Source organism: Magnolia sinica, chromosome 16 (genome assembly GCF_029962835.1).
Source record: "Magnolia sinica isolate HGM2019 chromosome 16, MsV1, whole genome shotgun sequence".
NCBI classification, from domain to species: Eukaryota; Viridiplantae; Streptophyta; class Magnoliopsida; order Magnoliales; family Magnoliaceae; genus Magnolia; species Magnolia sinica.
In genome coordinates, this window is record NC_080588.1 from 47,419,688 (window position 1) to 47,439,190 (window position 19,503).

Genomic DNA, 19,503 nt, shown 5'->3' on the forward strand with positions numbered 1-19,503 from the left:
GGGATTAACTAAAAACAGAAATATTAGCCTGATTAAAAACTTCCGTGGCCCCACAAATATTTCAACCATGGAATTTCAATTCTCACGTTTTCGGCTGAGTTGAGTATTCAATCTGGCTCATTTTTGTCCTCATGTCCTAAAATGATCTCAAAAAATGGATAGACGAGGTGGATTTCTCACAAACACTACGTAAGGCCGCACTTAAGTTCCCAGCATAAGAAATCCGCGTCCAACCTTGTGGACACAGTCGCCGCATCGGACATCGAGCATACGACCCGTCATGCATTGTAGACGCAGTCGCCGCATCGTACATCGAGCGTTCGCCTTCATCCAGCCCATGATACATTCGTCCCGCGTTTTGAAGACTCTCCGCGAACCATTTGTTCGAATCTTTTTACAAGTCAACAACGCCCCTCATCTAATCTGATTCACCGTCTTCTCTTTTTCTTGCGTTTGATTTTTCAAAGTTGTAAATACTCTATAAAGGGTTAATAATTACTACGTCCGTATATACTTCGTTTTTCCATGCCTAATTTGACAGTGTACTTTTTAGACACGAAAAATAAAAAAGCTGCAAAATATGTGGGTCCTATGGCCATGCATGTCGCTTATTCACACCGTTCATCTATTATGGCAGGTGAATTTACAGAATGAGCCAAAAAATGAGGCATACTAAATCCCAAGTAGGCCATGCCACTTGAAAAAGAGAATCGAATACTAACCATTAAAAACTTTTTAGGGTCACTGTTTCTTTTAGTGTGGACCACTTGAGTGTTCTATCATGCTCATTTTTTAGCTCATGATTTAAAATGTTGTGGAAAAATGTATGGACGGAACGGATTTATCATATACATCAACATTGAGTTCAAAATTTTAAATTGACTCTTTTAAACCGGTTTTAAGTTAGAAGCTTGATGCATTTTCAAACGAGTGAAAGGGTAATAATTACCGTTTGCAAGGTATTTACAGGTTCTTTGAAAAATCAAACAGGCCCTAGATATAAAGAAGCCCATTTCATTCTCCCTCTCACATCTCTATGCATCTTCTCTCCCCCTACTCCAACTCATGCCCATCATCTTCAGATTCTTCACCATCCATGCCTACTTTTTCAGGCATCCAAGGCCATCTCCTTGAAGTTACAGGTACGCATAAATGCATGCATCCACATACAAAACCATCATCATCATCGTCATCATCACCACCAAACATGACATGTGGGTTTTCTTTCTCTCTTGCAGTCGTTGGCTGTAACAAGTTGCTGGACACTGAATGGATATCAAAGCAAGATCCATACGTCTGCCTTGAATACGCTAACACCAAGTTCCGTACAAGGACTTGCACAGGTATATATACACATCCATACATATACGCACATAACTTCAAAAACCATATCTTCAACAAACCGATACATCTACGAAATCACGCCCAAAAATCGGGTGATCCTACTGTGTAGAGGTCGGGCACCGTCTTCCTCATGGATAACTACTCCGAATGAGCTTCTCTTGACTGACTAATCAAACTAAAACAAAATTAAAACAGAGATTCAACCGTCGATGTGGTGTTATTTCTCAAGTCCGGCATGTGCATCTTGGCATAGCGTGGTTGGGTGGCTAGTCCTACCCAAAATCATATATGGTATGTCCGATAACTCATTCCGGCTTACGAGATACACGTCTGTTTTAAGTTCTGACGGTCCGGATCACCTCTGTCTCCGATCGGCCCTTTTCTGATCCATCTTGGCCATGAAAGTGTCCGCAACCCGCTCTACATCACCTACCCACTGATTCAAGGACCTATTGAAAGTTACAATTCGATAGTTGGAGAAAGAAAATGTCCAACAAATGTTTAAGATTCAATAGGAAAAAGTCCTCCCATTGGTTGATAGGCTCATCTGACCAAGCGTGATTTTTGTAGATGGATCAACCACAGATCTTGCACTGTAACTATTCTTTTGTTAAATTCCTGAATTGGGTTTCTTTGCAACCGTTGATCTTGATCTAGATGGACACAAAAACCCCATCTTCCAAGAAAAATTCGTCTTCTCGCTCATCGAAGGTCTCCGTGAATTGAATGTTGTGGTATGGAACAGCAACACTCTCACCTCCGATTACTTCATCGGCAGCGGCAGGTACCGTTTCTTCTTGCATACGAACCAAATAAAATCTATAAAAAGAACTCATTTCAGTTTCTTTTCATTGCATTTCAAGTTTCAACTGATCTTACTCTATCTGCTGATTTCAGAATTCTACTCCAAAAGGTACTCTCCCAAGGCTTCGACGACACCGCATGGCCTCTCCAGAATAAGAAGGGCAGGTATAACCATAAAAACAAACAAAACTCACATCTTCAATATCCTCCATTCCTTCCCATTCGTAGCATTTCTAACCCATGTACTATTAATGCAGACACGCCGGAGAAGTAAGACTCATATTGCATTATGCAAATGCCAGTAATGTAAGTTGAATTGGATTAGAAAATCTCCTCATTATCTCCTTCAAAAATCAAGAAAGCCAAATTGGACTGACGATTTTTGTATACTTCGTATGAAATTGCAGAAACCATCACAAGGATTTGCACCGTCCATGACACCTTACGGAGCTCCAGCTTCACCATATGTCCGTCCTTACACGACTCCAGCTGCACCCCATGCATCTCCTTACACAGCATCTCCATATGCTCCGGCCACAACCTATCCTGCTCCATCTCTTTACTCATCATACCCACCTCCTCCAGCAAATCCAAATGCATATCCACCGTCCGTTTACCCTCCCCCAGCAAATCCAAATGCATATCCACCGTCCGTTTACCCTCCCCCAGCAAATCCAAATGCATATCCACCGTCCGTTTACCCTCCCCCACCACAAGCAACTGCCTATAATACCCAGACATACCCACCGGCACCATATCCGCCGCCACCACATACAACACCACAATACCCACAAGGTAATTTTCATTCATCGGCGTCATTGATGATCTTATTATTGAAATGTTTTCCTTATTTTCAATACATTTCTAATTGTATAATAGCTAATCTTCAGGCCCATATCCAGGAATCTATCCGCCAGCGTACTGAGATTTTGACATATAAGACGTATGCTCTCTGCCCTGCTCATATGAAGATGATTGCTTGATGAAAGCCGCATGGCACCTTGAAGTTTCGAACCGTTTCTGAAATATTTGCATTTATTTGAGGCCTTGTTTTTCCAACACCATCAAAGGTTTATCACTACTCGCAAAGAAGCAATTAAAATCAAGTGTTTGATTGTTGCTCAAGTACTCTTTTTTTTTTTCCTTGCAATGGTTACTTGTAACGTCATTTTTCATTGAAATTTAATAAAGTTCTATGCATGAATGCTGATCAAGTTCTACGATTTCATAAAAAATTGATATATGAAGGTCCTAAACATACATGGACAACGAATTTCAAAGACCATGTTTCCTTGTGAGAGCGGAAAGGATATTTTGCAAATCAAATATTTCTCATTCCCTCTTGCGTAGTTCTTGTTTCTCATCATCCATATAAGAGGAGTAAGACGTGCGTACAACCAATGGTCAACCCATGACAAACGATTAGCATATGTAATATTGCTTACTAGGTCACAACTGTCTTCGAGCCCATATGATTATTTTTATGTGAGCAGACATGAAGAGTGGCAAAATCTTTTTAGTTACCACCTCAAAATTCTATAAATAAGAGAATGATTAAAGACCTCAACGCCGTCGCTAACCTAACACAAATCAAATCTACAGCATAATGTTACATATCCTTTTATTTTATTTTACCTTAGACTAAGACAACCTGTCTATATGCTACTATGCTGGACCGGCTTTACCATAAGAGTAGTGTAATGCCTTTTCATCTACGCTAAGCACCGCTCCGCAAGAAATACTTTTCTTTTTCGTTTTCAGTGTATAATAATTCATTTATTTACGCCCAAGTCACTCGACCAAGTGTCAATGCTCTCATGCGAGCGGACGAACTCTATGACTGTGATTATTGCTTGGGTTTTGATTTAGTTTGAATCGGTTTTGTTTCCTTGATTGTGCAATGTCATGGGGTGCGTCTTTAATCCACAGTCAACTAAAAACCACATAATGCTAGTGAATCGGGGGATTGTCAAATTCTTCAATCCATGTGACTCATATGGTTGATCTGCACTGTAGATTCAAAATAAGGGCCTTGATTACAAAAAATAAAAGAATTAAGCACTCTTTTCCGCTTGTGCAATGTATAGTCTCAACCTTACGGAATTTCAAAAAAAAATTATTCAATGAAGTTTCGGTATTACTTCATTAGGTCATACTTGGCAGGTTTCGGAACCTGAGTAGGCGAAAATAAAAGATAACAAAGAGCGATAGAAAAAAAGATGGCAGAAATAGTGTGGGCGTGTGTATACTAGGTGTGTTGGGCGTTGTCAGGCCCACCGTGATGTATGTGTTTTATCCATACAATCTATCTATTTTTCCATCTGATTTTAGTACATGAGCTCCAAAATAAAACAGATCAAAGGCTCAAGTGGACCACACCATAGAAATAGTGGTGATAGAACACCCACCATTAAAAACTTCTTGATTAACACAAGTTTTGGATCAAGCTAATACTTGTGTTTTCCATTTATCCATGTCTATGTGATCTTATCAAGGGGTTGGATGGCAAATAAACATTACGGCAGACCCTACGAAGGTTTCAACAGTGGATGTAATTATCCCAACTGTTTCCTGTTGTGTCGTCCACTTGAGCTTCAAATTGCTTCATTTTTGGGCTCATGCCCCATGTAGTGCATGGGTATAAAACACATACATCAGAGTAGGCCCCATAGTGCAGCTGGGTGGTGGGTTGGGACTCGGAATGGGTACTGCCCAAACGTGTACTGAACTCCCCACATGCACAATGGGCAGGACTGATTGGACTACAAGCAGCTGTCTGAGATGGGCCACAGAGAATATGTTTGAAAGTTGTTGGGTGGATGCCCACTCGACCAGGCCTATATCTCCTATATCTCCTACATCTGACAGGATGCTGCTGTCCAATCTAATTCCACCATGTCATGCCTCTGCCAAGCCGGTACAGGCATGGCAGTACCCAATCTAAGTCGAGTCAGTTGAGAGGCCCCTATAATAAACTCTAAAGCGTATGGTGACGACTCCACGCAGTCCATTGGTTAGTATCAGTCATTAATAGAAACCAGTAAGGACAGCACAGCCGTCCTGAGCATCTTATACTTTCAAAAGCCACATCTGCAACATGCCCGTTTATTAGTACCCTTTTCCACTCTTCTTCTGTTGCATTCTTCAGAAGAAAGGATCCAACGCTAAAATTTCTTTTATTACACGTGCCATACATCTGTGAGATCACAACCATTCATCTGATGGGTCGTACTGCAGATGGGGCATGCCCCGAAAATCAGGTTGATCGGGTGATCCTAGCCACTGCTCGAGGGACCTATTGGAAGTTACAATTCGATAGTTGTAGAGAGAAAATGTCCGACAAATGGTTAAGATTCAATAGGAAAATGTCCTCCAATTGCCTGCTAGGCTCATCTGACCAGTTTAGTTTTGGCAGATGGACCACCCATAGAAATTATCAACAGATGCCCTTTCTGAATCCTGCACTTGTTAAATTCCTGAATTGGGTTTCTTTGCAAGCGTTGATCTGTGATCTAGAAGGACACAGGAACTCCACTTTCCAAGATAAACTCATCTTCTCGCTCGTCAAAGGTCTCCATGAGTTGAACGTTGTGGTGTGGAACAGCAACACTCTCACCTACAACGACTTCACCTGCAGTGGCGGGCAACGCTTCTTCCTTGCATACCAACCAAATGACGGCTGGCAAAAACACTCATTTCAGTTTCATTTCATTGCATCTAAAGTTTCAATTGATCTTGCTGTCTGATTTCAGAATTCAACCCCAAAAGGTTCTCTCCCAAGGCTTCGACGATGCTGCATGGCCTCTCCAGAGGAAGAACAGTGGGTATAACCATAAAAACAGACAATACCCACATCTGCAATCCTCCATCTGTTCCCGTTTGTAGCATTTCTAACCAGCGTTCTTTATGATGCAGACACATCGGAGAAGTAAGACTCACCTTGCATTATGCCAATGCCAGTAGTGTATGTTCATTCTTCTTCAACTGGAAACTGATTCATGTTCTCCTTAAGAAAATCAAGAAAGCCAAATTATATTAACCATTAATGTATACTTGTATGAAATTGCAGCACCATGATTTGCGCTGACCCCACCGCCTTATGTAGCTTCAGCTGCACCACGTCCCTCCTTATACAACCCCAGCTGCACCACATCCCTCCTTACACAACCCCACAAGCACCCCATGTGTCTCCTTACAAGACACTTCCACCAACGGTCCCATATGCTCCAGCCGCAACCTATCCTGCTCCATCTCTTTACCCATCATACCCACTTCCCCCAGCAAATCCAACCACATATCCACTGTCCACTTACCCCCCTCCCCTGCAACAAGCAACTGCCTATTACCCACAGCCGTACCCACCTGCACCATACCTGCCACCCCGACAAGCAACACCACATCACCCACCAGGTAATTTCCATTCATCGTTGTCACTGACAATCTTATTAAAGAAACGGTTTCTTATTTTTTGTGCTTGCAATATGTTTCTGATTGTATACTACCTCTGATCTGCAGGCCAATATCCAGGAACCTATCCGCCAACATGCTGAGATGCAGACAGAGTCTTGCTCGTATGAAGATGAGTCGGTTGATGAAAGCCACACAGCACTTTGAAGTTATGAACTGTTTCTGAATCATTTGCATCTATTTGAGGCTTTGTTTTGCATTATCATCAAAGGTTTCTCACTACTTAACAAAGATGCAATTCAAATCAGCTGTTTGGCTGTTGCTCAAGTGCTGCTTTTCACGTTTTCTTTTCTTCCCTGCAATGGTTACTACTAGTTGTAACATGATGTTTCATTGAAATTTAATAAAGTTCTACATGAATGTTGATCAAGTTCTATATATATTGGTTATAAATAAGAAAAAAAAAAAAAAAAGAGGTTGAACCTGGGAATTCATAAAAATTCAATATATGAAGGTACATGTTCCTAAATATCCATGGGCAATTTCAGAGGCCATGTTTCCTTGTAAGAGCAGATAGGATTTTTTGCAAATTAGATATTTCTTCTTCCTTCTGGCGCAGTTCTTGTTTCAATGTTTCTATCTCTTTGACATGGTCACACTGATACTCTTTGATGCAGTCCTCCTCAAGCATGTCCACCTTTGGCTTTTTGGATTGCACCCCCTCGTCTTGGGCCAATCTCCTCTTTAATAAGTCAGGTTTCTCGAGAAGAGCATCAGATGTCATTTTCTGAACATAGACACTGGCAGTTGATCCCTTTTTTGGTTGGAAAGATACGAGCTTCTGAGGCCGGCCATGTACATCCTGCCAACGGAAGAAAACCTTTTATTTAGTCCCCACTGTTTTTCCTACATTTTGACTCTCCCAAAAATAAGATCAATGTTCTTTTCACCAATCAAAGACTGAAATTATCCATCTACAACCTGTATGTCTCTGGTTTATGTGGATCCAGTTACTTGAGAAAAGCGTACAATGTTTGTGACTTTCTTTCGGCATCTAGTGTCTCGTTTTTCGGACATGTGGCAAACATGCACAGTATTGAAACCAATCATCAGGAGAGCCTACCTGGATGGGGCCATATCTCAAACTCTGCACCAATTGGATCCCATGCACCAATAGAGCAGTTGGGATTGTCAGATAGTGTGATTCTTGGGGTGTGGCTCATCCAAGGTACAGCCTACCAGATTATTTGTTCATAATCTTGGACACACGTGCCATGTGTCTGGAAAGCAAATCACTGATAAGTTAAAAAGTGATAGGAAGTAACAAACACCCTACGATATCCCATTTCTTGAAAGTCATCATCATCTAAGCCTTATCCCAACTAGCTAGGGTCGGCTACATGAATATGGCATTCCACTCTACCCAAGGCCATAACTTCAGTTAGACCATATGTCGTCATGTCTTTTCTCACTACCTCCACTTAGGTCCTTGTGTGCCTTCCCCATGCCCTCTTAGAGCCTTCAACTTGTACACACTTACTGCTAACTACTGCAGTTAATGTCTCTGTTGCACATGACCAAACCATCTAAGTCTACCTTCCCTCATCTTGTTACCTATTGGTGCGGCTCCTAAATTCCCTTGAATGCATTCATTTATAGTTCCTTCCTTCATTTTCTTGCCACTCATTCATCAGCATCCTTATATCCGCACACTCATCCTATGGACCAATATCCCATTTTTTGAAAATAAAAAAGAGAGAAGTTTAAGCTATGGAGCAAATGTTGTGGCAGGTACTGGAAGCTGAATAGTTTCATGCATTTCAGTGGAAAAAAGATGTGCACAGAGCTCATTCTATTGAAGGAAAACATAGCATATGCCATAATCTCATCTAATGCTCATTTCCAAAGGATCAACCTCTGCAATTATTCGGTCTGCTTTTGTTTTTGTAAATGTAAGAAAATGCAATGAATTCAAAGCAAGCAAGTTGCCAAACAAGTGATCCCACATTACCAGTAAAGCTACACCCACAGATGGTGAACAAGCAGGATTCTTAGATACATCATCATTATTATAGCAACATGCAGTAAAGTTAGATTCCATACTCTTGTGAAACAGTAGTAACAGTAATAATAATAACGAATATCCCCAAACCCTTGCTGAACAGATGGCCTACGCCATTTTCTCTTTTGTTTTCAATCCCTACATTTTTTTTTATCTGTGATGTGACTAAATCAGCATTCCTAGATCTTGATCTTGATTTTTTGAACTGTGATTATTTTATTGAATAGATGCCAAAGCCTAAAGAATTACATAAGAAAACAAAATTTAAAAAAAGAAAAAATACAATCTACAAATCTGACCAACTATAAGGAAGCTGGACCGAATAAATAGCCTTTGATGCTATCACCCAATCCAGATCTTGATCTTGATGATGGTGATGATAGAATAATTAAATATAGTAGCAGTATCTTTGGCCTTGAAGAAAGTGTTTTAATTAGGTATGGTAGATCGGACTTGGTAAGAAGCTATTACCAGATACTCTAGTATACTTGGAGAAAGTGCTTTAATTGAATCCAATTTTTTATATTCATAAAATCCTGGCAATTTGCTCGCATTCTTGACATGATATATGTATATTTTTGTCCAAGTAAAATGTAAAAAATAGTAGACACTAAGTTCTGTTCAATTTACCATGCTAAAAATATTAGAAATCAATATCATGTTAAGAAAATATGAACATGTTATAAGTGGGCTAACCACTTGCATATCCATATTGTAGACTTCTGGGAAATGAATAGAGTCACACCCTGTTCTTGTATCCATGTTTGTAGCAGTATCTGTATCTAGCCATCCCAGTTCCTCCCACAACACAACCACCAATGCCACTATCATCTTCACTGTTGTTGTTGTTTTTTTTTTTTATTAATATTCATTTGAACTATGCATCGTTCATCACATGAATCTACAGTGTTGTTGTTGGGCCATGGATGCAATTGCTGAAATACATGTAAATTCAGATGGCCTGTACCTTTTCTACTTTGCCTTCTATTTTTTCAAATGCTTCACATGCTGCTTCGGAATCCTTGAAAATAGCAAAGGTGGAATATCTTCGGCCTTGAACTCTACAATTGGGCTGCCAATGAAACCCGTTAGGATGGTGCTGGAAATGTCAGAATGAAACCCTTTGGTCTCGGTTGGTTCAGTGAGGATCTGAACAGGTAGCACATAAGAAATATCATACCTGAACTTCAACAGTAAATTTTGGAGGAAATACTTTCATCAATTCTTGACTTGGCACACCAATTGGTATTCTATGAAGAAAAAGCTTTCTGAAGTCTGTTTCAGGTACCTACAATTTTTGAAGATGCAATGAATTAATAAGGCCAAATTTCTTACTGAAAAAAAATAAATGCAAGAGAGTCATTCAACTTCCAACAGACATGTTTCCTTTCAACTGCAATAGGATCATCAAATCCATGCTCTATCTTGGCCAGAACTAACTTCATTGCAGCAACTGCATCATCTCGACAATTATGAGGAGCATCATCTCTTCGAACTTCATACCCCAACACAGACTGATAGAATTAAACAAGGTAAAATCAGTGTTTTAAAAAGCGAATAGCGTGTAGTATAGCTTTCACCCCTCTAAAGCATGAGGTGTAAATTTTTAATCAAGTTTGCACTTGGCTGCACCAATTTCATGATATTCTACAACATATTAGACTCTGATTAATAATGAAATCTAACAAAAATTCAGAATATCTGGTGCAAGTCCAGCATTCGAAATATCAGTATCGCATTATGTATCGCACCCTTGGGATACAAATATGTATTGGTTATCTCATGGGATATATCGGTTGTATCACGTAATGTATCGCTGTTGTTGGAAACATGGGGAAACATTGGGAAATTGGTTGAATTTTTCAATGAAACTTCAATGATTGTTAAAAGTAACATCAATACACACTTATAAATCAAAACATTACAAAAAAACAAGTGCACATAATAGGTTTTCTTTGTATGGGGTCCTAATTTATGCGTTGTCTAACTGAATTGATGTAAGTATATTCAAAGTCTATTATTCATATAATTTATAAACGTAAGAAGACATGTGGAAACACAAGCAATACATTTAAAAGCAAAAGAAGAATCGCTAGATCAGGTTACATACATGCAGCGTTCGAAATATCGATACTATCGGCTGATATATTGGCCGATATTATCGTTATTGGCCCCCAGCGAGACAAAACCCGGGCGATAACCCCCAGAAGATTTTTAAAAATACCAAAATCCAGATATCTCACAATGTATCATCGAAAGATACCAAGTAAAAAAAAAAAAACACCAAATATTGTTCGGGACAGTGTCATTATCCAAAAAAAAATTGGAAAAATTAAAAATATATATATAGAAACTTTCAACAAGTGGATTTCGATACTTGTACAAGAGATTGCCATGATCGGAAGCTTCCCTTTGGTGGGCCATTCGAATCAAAGCATTGTCCGTAGGTTAGTGCAAATCTCCGATTTAGAAGAGAAATCAATCGAAATCTGGAGAAATCCAAGTATTTGGGCGAAATCCGGCAAAATCCTTGCTGAAATCCGGAGAAATCCTCGCCAAAATCCGAAGATATGTGAGATTTAGGAGAGATTTTAGGGTTCCGGAAGGGCGCCCTCTCTGCTTCGAAAAAAAAGGCATCCAAGCCCTTTTTATGGAAATCGAGTTGGCTGGTGTACCGCACACCACCGAGTTGACTGGTGTGTTGACGTCGCCAAGTTCCGTGGGTCCCATCATGAGGTATGTGTTATACCCAAACCGTTCGTCCATTTGGCAAGCTCGTCGTAAGGCTTGAGTCGAAAAATAAGACATCCAAAGATCAAGTGGACCACACTACAAACAGGAGTGGGAGATTAAACATTTACCATTGAAACCCTTTTGGGGTCACAGGAGTTTTGGATCAATATGATATTTGTTTTTCCTCTTCATCCAGGTCTGTGTGACCTAATGAACAGATTGGATGGAAAATAAACATTATGGTGGGCCCTACGAATATTTTAACAGTGAGAATCAGCCCCACTGCTATTTGTGGTGTGGTCCACTTGAGCTTTGAATATGGCTCATTTTTGGGCTCATGATCTAAAATGATCTCTCCAAATGCATGAACGGTGTAAATATAATAAATACATTATTGTGGGGCCATGTAACTTTGAACCGTTCACACCACTCGAGTTGCAGGAGCGTACTGCCCGTCTTCGTAGTGTGGTGGGAAGCAGATAGCGTAGTGAATAGCGTACTACATAAACTCTATGGGGCCCACCATAATTCATGTATTTTATCCACTCCATCCATCCATTTTACCATATAATTTTATGGTTTTAGCCCAAAAAATGAAGCATATCCAAAGCTCAAGTGGACCACACCACAGAAAATAGTGCGAATTGAACATCTACCATTAAAAAAATCCTTGGGAGCCAAAGAAGTTTTGGATCAAGCTGATATTTGTTCTTTTCCTTTATCCATATCTGTGTAATCTTATGAAGAGGTTGGATGAAAAATAAACATCACTGTAGGCCCTAGGGAGGTTTCAATAGTGCAAATCATTATTCCTATTGTTTCCTGCGGTATGGTCCACTTGACCTTTGGATATGTTTCAAATTTGTGCTCAACCCCTAAAATGAGCCGGAAAAACAGATGGACTGCATGGATAAACCATGTACATTTAAGATGGACCCAATAAGTTTACTCAGTACTATAGGAGTAGATTAGGTGAGACCCCGCCTCACCCAAGACCATACAATCGTACCGTGGGGCCCAACTTGACGTGTGTATTCTATGTCCACTCCATCCATCTGTTTTTTCAGATCATTTTACAACATGATCTTAATAATTAAGAAGATGCAATTATCAGGTGGACCATACTCAAGGAAACAGTATTAGTTGAACATGGTACCATTAAAAACTTCTTAGGGTGCACCTTAATTTTTCCTGTATTTTATTAGGCATCCAATCCGCTGATAACTTCACAAAAGTTTGAATGAAGAGAAAAAACAATTATCAGCTTCACCCAAAACTTTTGTGGCCTACTAATGGTCAATCACCATTGTTACATATGGTATGGTCTACCTAATTATTGGATCTGCTTCAATTTTTGGATAATGTCCTAAAATGATATGGAAAAACAGATGGATGGGGTGGATACCGAATATAGTTGTCTTATTTCAATAGGACAACGCATAGCTTAGACCCTATGCAAAGGAAACCTATTATGTGCACTTCTTTTTTGAGATTTTATGATTTAAAAGTGTGTATTAAGATCTTTTTTAATAATCCCTGAAGTTTCATTGAAAAATTCAACCATTTTCCCAATGTTTCCCCATGTTTCCCAAAAAGTGCGATAAATTATGCGATACAAACGATATATCCCATGTGATAACCGATACGTATCTGTATCCCAAGGGTACGATACCGATATTTTGAACACTGCATACATGTTTGATTTTATGTTTGGACACAAATTGCAACCGGTTTGCGAAAAACCGAAAATTTTTTATTTTTTCGATTTTCCACAACTCAGCCCATCTCCTCCAAATCTCGAAATCGAAGCTCCCAATCTGTGATTTTTCATGCGAAACATGAAAAACCATGGATTTGTAATAATTTGACACCGATTTAACATGATTTAAAAGGGGGGGGGGGAAAGGATCGAAAATCAAAAATGCTCACCGGCTCGAACATGTGGGATATATCCCACTACTTGTGCGTCTCATATCGCACGGGTGGGATACAAGATATATCATAGGATATATCGGCCGATATCGTCGATACTTAAAACACTGGGTGCAACCAAATGCAACCGAAATAATAAGAGAGGTCAATTATTAAGTATAAAGGTCAAGAAAGAGCAACGAAACTGATTTAGGGTACTTACATTATTTTACTAAAAGCATAGAAAAGTTCAACTATTTTTTATTGAAAATAGAAAAATAAAACAAATCATTGAAAAAATTAATTAATTTTAATGTTGTAGTGAATAATAACTTGTAATGTGAGTTGTGTGGCATGTAGCGTACTCTATGTAGCATGTAGTGTATGCAAATTATCATTTAGCGGGCTACATGCAACCTAAGCTATTTTCATGACCTACGCTACCTACCATAACTATTTAAAACACTGGGTAAAATCATAATCATATCTCTAATGTTTACATGGCCGTGTTAGCGAAGAAAATCACAGACCTTTAAGCGAACTGATACACAATTACATCATAATGCTATCTGAAATAACTTTCAAGCAGATGCAATTCCTGTGGCAATACGCTTAAACAAACAACAGAACAAACATATAGAAGATGACCCACTTTCTGGTAAATCTGGTCCATAAATTTAAATGCTCAGTGCAATATCTTTAACCCATCCACTGATCTTTGTAATGAGCCATGGTTTAAAATACCCACCAATCATTGAAAATAATTGATTTTCTACAATTATGTAGACATCAAGTTTAGCTAGTTGGGTTAAAACTGTGGGCCGGTATTATAAATTATATATCTTGGAACAACAAAAAAAATTATTGAACCTTAGGTCAAGAATAATGTCGTTCATCTGAGGAGATGTCATAAACACAAATCTATTAATATCATTCGTCTGAGGAGATTTCATAAACACGAAGCTAGATTTGTGGAAGGGTGCTTTCAAATCCAAAGGATTTAAAATTAGTCGGACTAGAACAGAGTATATGGCGAGAGAAATGGGATGAACGTGGCAACAGATTGAGAGGAGCATGAAACAGCCAACATCTGACCTTTGAAATACCAATGAGCACTTTCTTGGGGTAGAAAGTGCAGGGGAGTGGAAACGGGTGTCATATAGGAAGGCCAGGAAACAGGGACTTGGCAGATCGAACAGGCGAGAGTTGTTGGAATATCCAACGCTATTTGTGGACAGTTCCCAGAAGGACGGATGCTGGTGAATTTCGAGAGGGACTTCGGGCGGGCAAGTATAGTCATGGAGGTAGTAATACCACAAGATAGGCATTCAGCTTCTCCTCACGATTTTGCATTTGTCCGAATGTCGTTGGAAGAGGAGTTAGAGAAGGCAATTCAAATGTTGAATGGAGAGAGGTTTGGAGGGATTAAACTGCGAATCCGGAGAGCAAGATATGGGTCTGAGTAAAAAAAGAAAATACAGAAAGAGAAAAGCGGACGATTAACAAAAACACGAAGAATACATGAAGGAAGTTAGACAAAAAGGAGTCTCCTTTTTATGATGCAGGGACATGTGATGACCTAATCCTAGATGCATGTATAATCAAGTTAAAGAATCTTCACGTAAATACACGAATCAACTAATCCTTTGGCTCCTGTGGAACTGTTCACACGAGTCTTCACCTCTCTCTGTCGCACATGCCACTAATAACTTAATAGGCGGCAAGTGCAAGTCTCTCTCGCATCCAAAAACCCAATAAATGTTACCCGGGTGACATTCTCTTAGAAAGGGTTTGCGGTGGAAGAACGTCTGCGGTAAGTATCACGCCGATTTCTCTGGAAATCAAAACAGATGGTCGACAGGTCACTGATTTTCGTTAGTTGGTTCCTTACAAAGGCGAGAATGGTGAGTTTTGCTGTGAAGAACTGTCAAAAGTTGTGGTTCTGTAGCAACAGATGCATATCCCAGTTGCGGATGACCACTCTTTGCTACAGGAGTCATCTACATGGTGTGAAGCAGTCATCTGTGTTGCAGGATCATTCCTCTCAAGATTTCGAATTCAGCTGTGCGGTAGTGATTTCGCCTAAGGCATCATCACAAAACCTTGGTGCAGGAAAGGAAACCTCGGGGAGAGAGGTTACAGTTTTATTGGCAGCACAGGTAGTGGTTCCCTTAGTACATGGTTGACAAGCGAGTTCTACAGCAGAAAAAGAACCATTAACAGAGCCTGCAGATGAGTTCTTTGAGTTTATTCAATGAGGTCTCGAGATGTCTCCTCTTCATCGCCAAATAGCTAGAAATGAAGATCAGGGGCCAAGTCAGATATGGACACCAATGGAAGAGTTATGAGGGACTGAGCTGTCAGCTGGTGCAATGGTAGTATCAGAGGCAGAGTTTTTACGTAGTCCTATCTTTATATCTGCTTTGGCGACCAATCAACAATCTGGTAATGCAAGTACAGCGGGAGAGAGGCTAGTGATTCAAGCAGTTCCAGAATTAGCTCAATTGCGCAGAATAAAATGTTATCTATGGTGGAAGACATGAAAATAATAAAAATGGTTACAATGGAGGTGGCTCGGTTAGTGGGGGTAAGATTTGGGGATAGGCTTGAGGATTATATAGCTTACTTTGAATTTGTGGAGGAAAGGGGGAGGCAATTAATTCCCAAGCAGGTTCATTTTAGTATGAGGAATACGATATGTTCGGACAATAATAATCTAAATGGAGGAGCCGAATTTCAAAACATGAGGGGTGGGAGTACATCGGGTATAGATAGTTTTAAATGAATTTCATAACTTAGAATGTCAAGGGAATGGGTTGCACACAAAAGCGGGGTCAAATTAGAGATGTGTAAGAGATTCAAAATTCAAGTAGTAGCATTTCGGGAAACTAAGATGAAAGAAATAGATCAAAGGCTGATAAATTCGATATAGTGGGGAAAGCAAAAGGATTGGGTAGTTGAGGATGTGGCAGATTTAGCGGGACGTATTCTAGTGATTTGGAACTCAATGTTGTGGGGTATAGAGGACAGTTGGTCGGGTGATTATTTTTTGAAAGAGGTTGCATCGAGATTCACATGGATGTTTATAGCAGTATATGGGCTATGTAAACCAAAGTTATGTGGTGAATTATGAGAGGAGCCAGATAAATGCCAAAACAGATGGGGAATACCTTGGTGCTTGGGAGAGGACTTCAATGTCATTAGGTTCATTCATGAGAAGTCCAATGGAGAGCGGACGTCCACAAGTATGAGAAATTTTTCTGATTGGATCTTAAAACACGAGCAAGTGGACCTTCCAATGAGTGGCGTCAAATTTACATGGTCGAATGGGTGAGTTGAGCCGACCAAATCTAGGCTAGACAGATTCTTCATATCAACAAAATGGGTAGAGTAGTGTCCATTGATTCATCAAAGTGGTATGCCCAAACCTTTCTCCAATCACTACCCGGTATTGCTTGAGGTAGATGAGAAGAATTGGGGTCCGCGTCCGTTTAGATTTGAGCTAGCTTGGCTAGAGGCAGAAGGTTTTGCAGAAAAGGTAGTGGAGTGGTGGACATCTTTTTCAGTTTACGGGAGTGTAGGTTTCTCTCTTTTTCAAAAACTTAAAATGCTAAAGAAAATGATATGTGAATGGAAAAAATAGGTTTTGCAGAAAAGGTAGTGGAGTGGTGGACATCTTTTTTAGTTTACGGGAGTGTAGGTTTCTCTCTTTTTCAAAAACTTAAAATGCTAAAGAAAATGATATGTGAATGGAAAAAATAGGTTTTGCAGAAAAGGGAGTGGAGTGGTGGACATCTTTTTCAATTTACGGGAGTGTAGGTTTCTCTCTTTTTCAAAAACTTAAAATGGTAAAGAAAATGATATGTGAATGGCAAGGCCGGGAGGAGGAAACGTCGATTCTGCTCCAGGAGATGCATAGGTTGGATATCAAAGAAGAGGCAGGGCAGTTGTCAAAGGAGGAAAGCATGGCAGGAGGTCCATTATGCAAAATATAATGCCAAACTGCGGGAGGAGGATATTAAATGGAGACAAAGATCAAGGGCATTGTGGCTAAAAGAGGGAGACAAAAACACCAAGTTTTTCCATGCTATTGCAAGTGCTAGAGCACGTTCACACAAGATCAAATTTCTAACTGAAGAGGGCGTAAGGCTAGAGTCAATGGTGTTATTGTCGAGTTCTACAAAAACATGTTATCTAAATATGCTTGGCATTGTCCTCCCCTTGAACACTTATATGTCGACTGAAGCAACAATTTCTTTGGAGCAACCTTTCTCAGAGGAAGAAGTGAAGAAAGCAATGGCAGAGCTGGGTGGTGATAAAGCTCTGTGTCCAAACGGTTTTCCATTACTTTTCTTTCAAAAATTTTGAGAAATGGTGAGGGAGATGTGCTTTGTTTCATGAATGAATTTTTTGAAAAAGGTTTCGTAGCATCAGAATTAGGGGCCAAGTTCATAACTTTGATTCCCAAAAAGGAAGGAGCCGAAAGCCTAAAAGACACCTGCCCTATTAGCTTGTTAGGAGGCCCATATAAGATACTGGTGAAGGTTTTGGCTTCTAGTTTTCGGACGGTGTAGGGGGATACCATTTCGGCTTCTCGAGGTGCATTCCTAGATGGGAGAGATCGTTGACGGGTCCTTACTAGCTAACGAATGTATTGACTCTTGTAAGAGAAGAGGGGATCAGGGTGTAGTTTGCAAACTTGACATTGAAAGGGCATATTATCATGTGGATTGGACCTTTCTTGATTATACATTAGGGAGGTTGGGATGTGGGGTTAAATGTCGTGCTTGAATCTAGGCGTGTATTAGGTCGGCTAAATTATCGATTCTAGTTAATGGCTTGCTGAATGGTTACTTTTCAACTTCTAGAGGGTTGCGTCAAGGCGAATTATGCAGGGGCATTTTCACACCAAGCTCAAGTGGGGTGGCCTGAGGGATGCAATGGCACACTCGGGGTGGGCGACCCGCGGAACCCATGTGATTTGGGGCCCATGTGAGGCAGTGGCTCGTGTGAGCCAAAACCCATGGATTTGGGGCCCAAGAAGAGAGTTCGGTTGATGACCTAACCCATGAAATTAGGGCCTGGGCTATGAGATAAATGGATTAATTCATCAAGCTCTATCAGTTCGAGTTGTTAAAGCAAGTGGTTAATTCTCTTGCATCAAATTGGTATCAAAGGGGAAGGTCTCGTGTTCGAGACTCCTCACCGGGGGTAATTAATGCAAGGGCATTTTTCACACCGGGCTTGAGTGGGATGGCTTGTGGGATGCGGGGGCACACTCGAGGTGGGCGGCCCGCGGAACCCATGTGATTTGGGGCCCGTGTGAGGCAAGTGGCTCGTGTGAGGCGGAACCCATAGATTTGGGGCCCATGAGGAGGGTTCGGCCGAGGACCTAACCCATGGATTTGGGGCATGGGCTATAAGATAAAGGGATTAATTCGTCATGATCTATCAGTTTGAGCTTTTAGAACAAGTGGTTAATTATCTTGAATCAGCAACCCATTATCTCCTTATTTGTTCGTGTCGGTGATGGAGGCCCTTAGCAAAATGTTAGAGAAAGGAGGAATTAGGATTGGTGGAAGGATTTGGGTTGGAAAGTTCAAAATTTCAGATTTTGCATCTCCAATATACGGATGATACGCTTTTGGTTTATACGGTAAATGTGGTAAAAGTGCAGAATCTTCGGTCAATCATTGTTAGTTTCAAGGTGGTCTCCGGTTTGAAGGTGAATGTTAGCAAAAGCAAGATTCTTGGGGTTGGTCTTTCTAAAGAAAAATCTCAACTTTTTGTGCCCATCATAGGTTGTAGGGAGGGGTCTTTTCCAACCATGTATCTTGAGCTTCCACTATGTATCAGTAAATCGGCAAGGCACATGAGGGACACAGTCATCGAGCAATGCGAAAGGAAGATGTCTAGGTAGAAGGCGAGACATATATCTATGGGTGGGAGAATGAATTTGATTCAAGCATCCATATCGAATCTTCTAGTTCATTTTATGTCATTATTCAAGTGCCCAAAGTCGGTGTTGAACGTTTTGGAAAAGCCAATGAGGGATTTTCTATGGAAATGATCGGAAGAGAAACACAAGTTTCATCTTGTGAAGTGGGAAGAGGTGTGCAAACAAAGGAATTAAGGAGGGGCAGGGTTGAGAAAGTTAGATGAGATGGACCTAGCGCTATTAGAGAAATGGGTGTGGAGGTTTGGGGTGGAGTCCTTAAAACAAAGGGTTTAGGAATGTAAAA

The 19,503-nt window shown here is 40.3% G+C and overlaps 2 protein-coding genes across 4 annotated transcripts in view; one reads left to right on the forward strand and one right to left on the reverse strand.

Annotated features, from left to right (window-relative positions):
• The first annotated feature begins 1,013 nt into the window (after nt 1–1,013).
• On the forward strand, nt 1,014–3,273 carry LOC131228754 (protein SRC2 homolog). Its single transcript, XM_058224619.1, has 8 exons — nt 1,014–1,142; nt 1,239–1,343; nt 2,002–2,128; nt 2,242–2,313; nt 2,406–2,454; nt 2,556–2,775; nt 2,824–2,943; nt 3,039–3,273. The coding sequence occupies exons 1-8, from the start codon at nt 1,037–1,039 to the stop codon at nt 3,071–3,073; spliced, it is 834 nt and encodes a 277-aa protein (XP_058080602.1). The 5' UTR covers nt 1,014–1,036; the 3' UTR covers nt 3,074–3,273.
• A 3,654-nt stretch (nt 3,274–6,927) lies between these two features.
• The window catches only part of LOC131228501 (small RNA degrading nuclease 3-like), a 44,570-nt gene continuing 31,994 nt past the window's right edge, over nt 6,928–19,503 (reverse strand). For 2 of the 3 annotated variants that reach the window (XM_058224182.1, XM_058224184.1), the window contains 4 exons: nt 9,997–10,131; nt 9,798–9,905; nt 9,585–9,716; nt 6,928–7,417 (listed from right to left, as the gene is read on the reverse strand). In XM_058224182.1, the coding sequence (XP_058080165.1) occupies nt 7,100–7,417; nt 9,585–9,716; nt 9,798–9,905; nt 9,997–10,131 (693 nt within the window). In that variant the 3' untranslated portion in view covers nt 6,928–7,099. The remainder of the gene's footprint in view (nt 7,418–9,584; nt 9,717–9,797; nt 9,906–9,996; nt 10,132–19,503) is intronic. The other variant, XM_058224183.1, reaches the window with a different exon arrangement.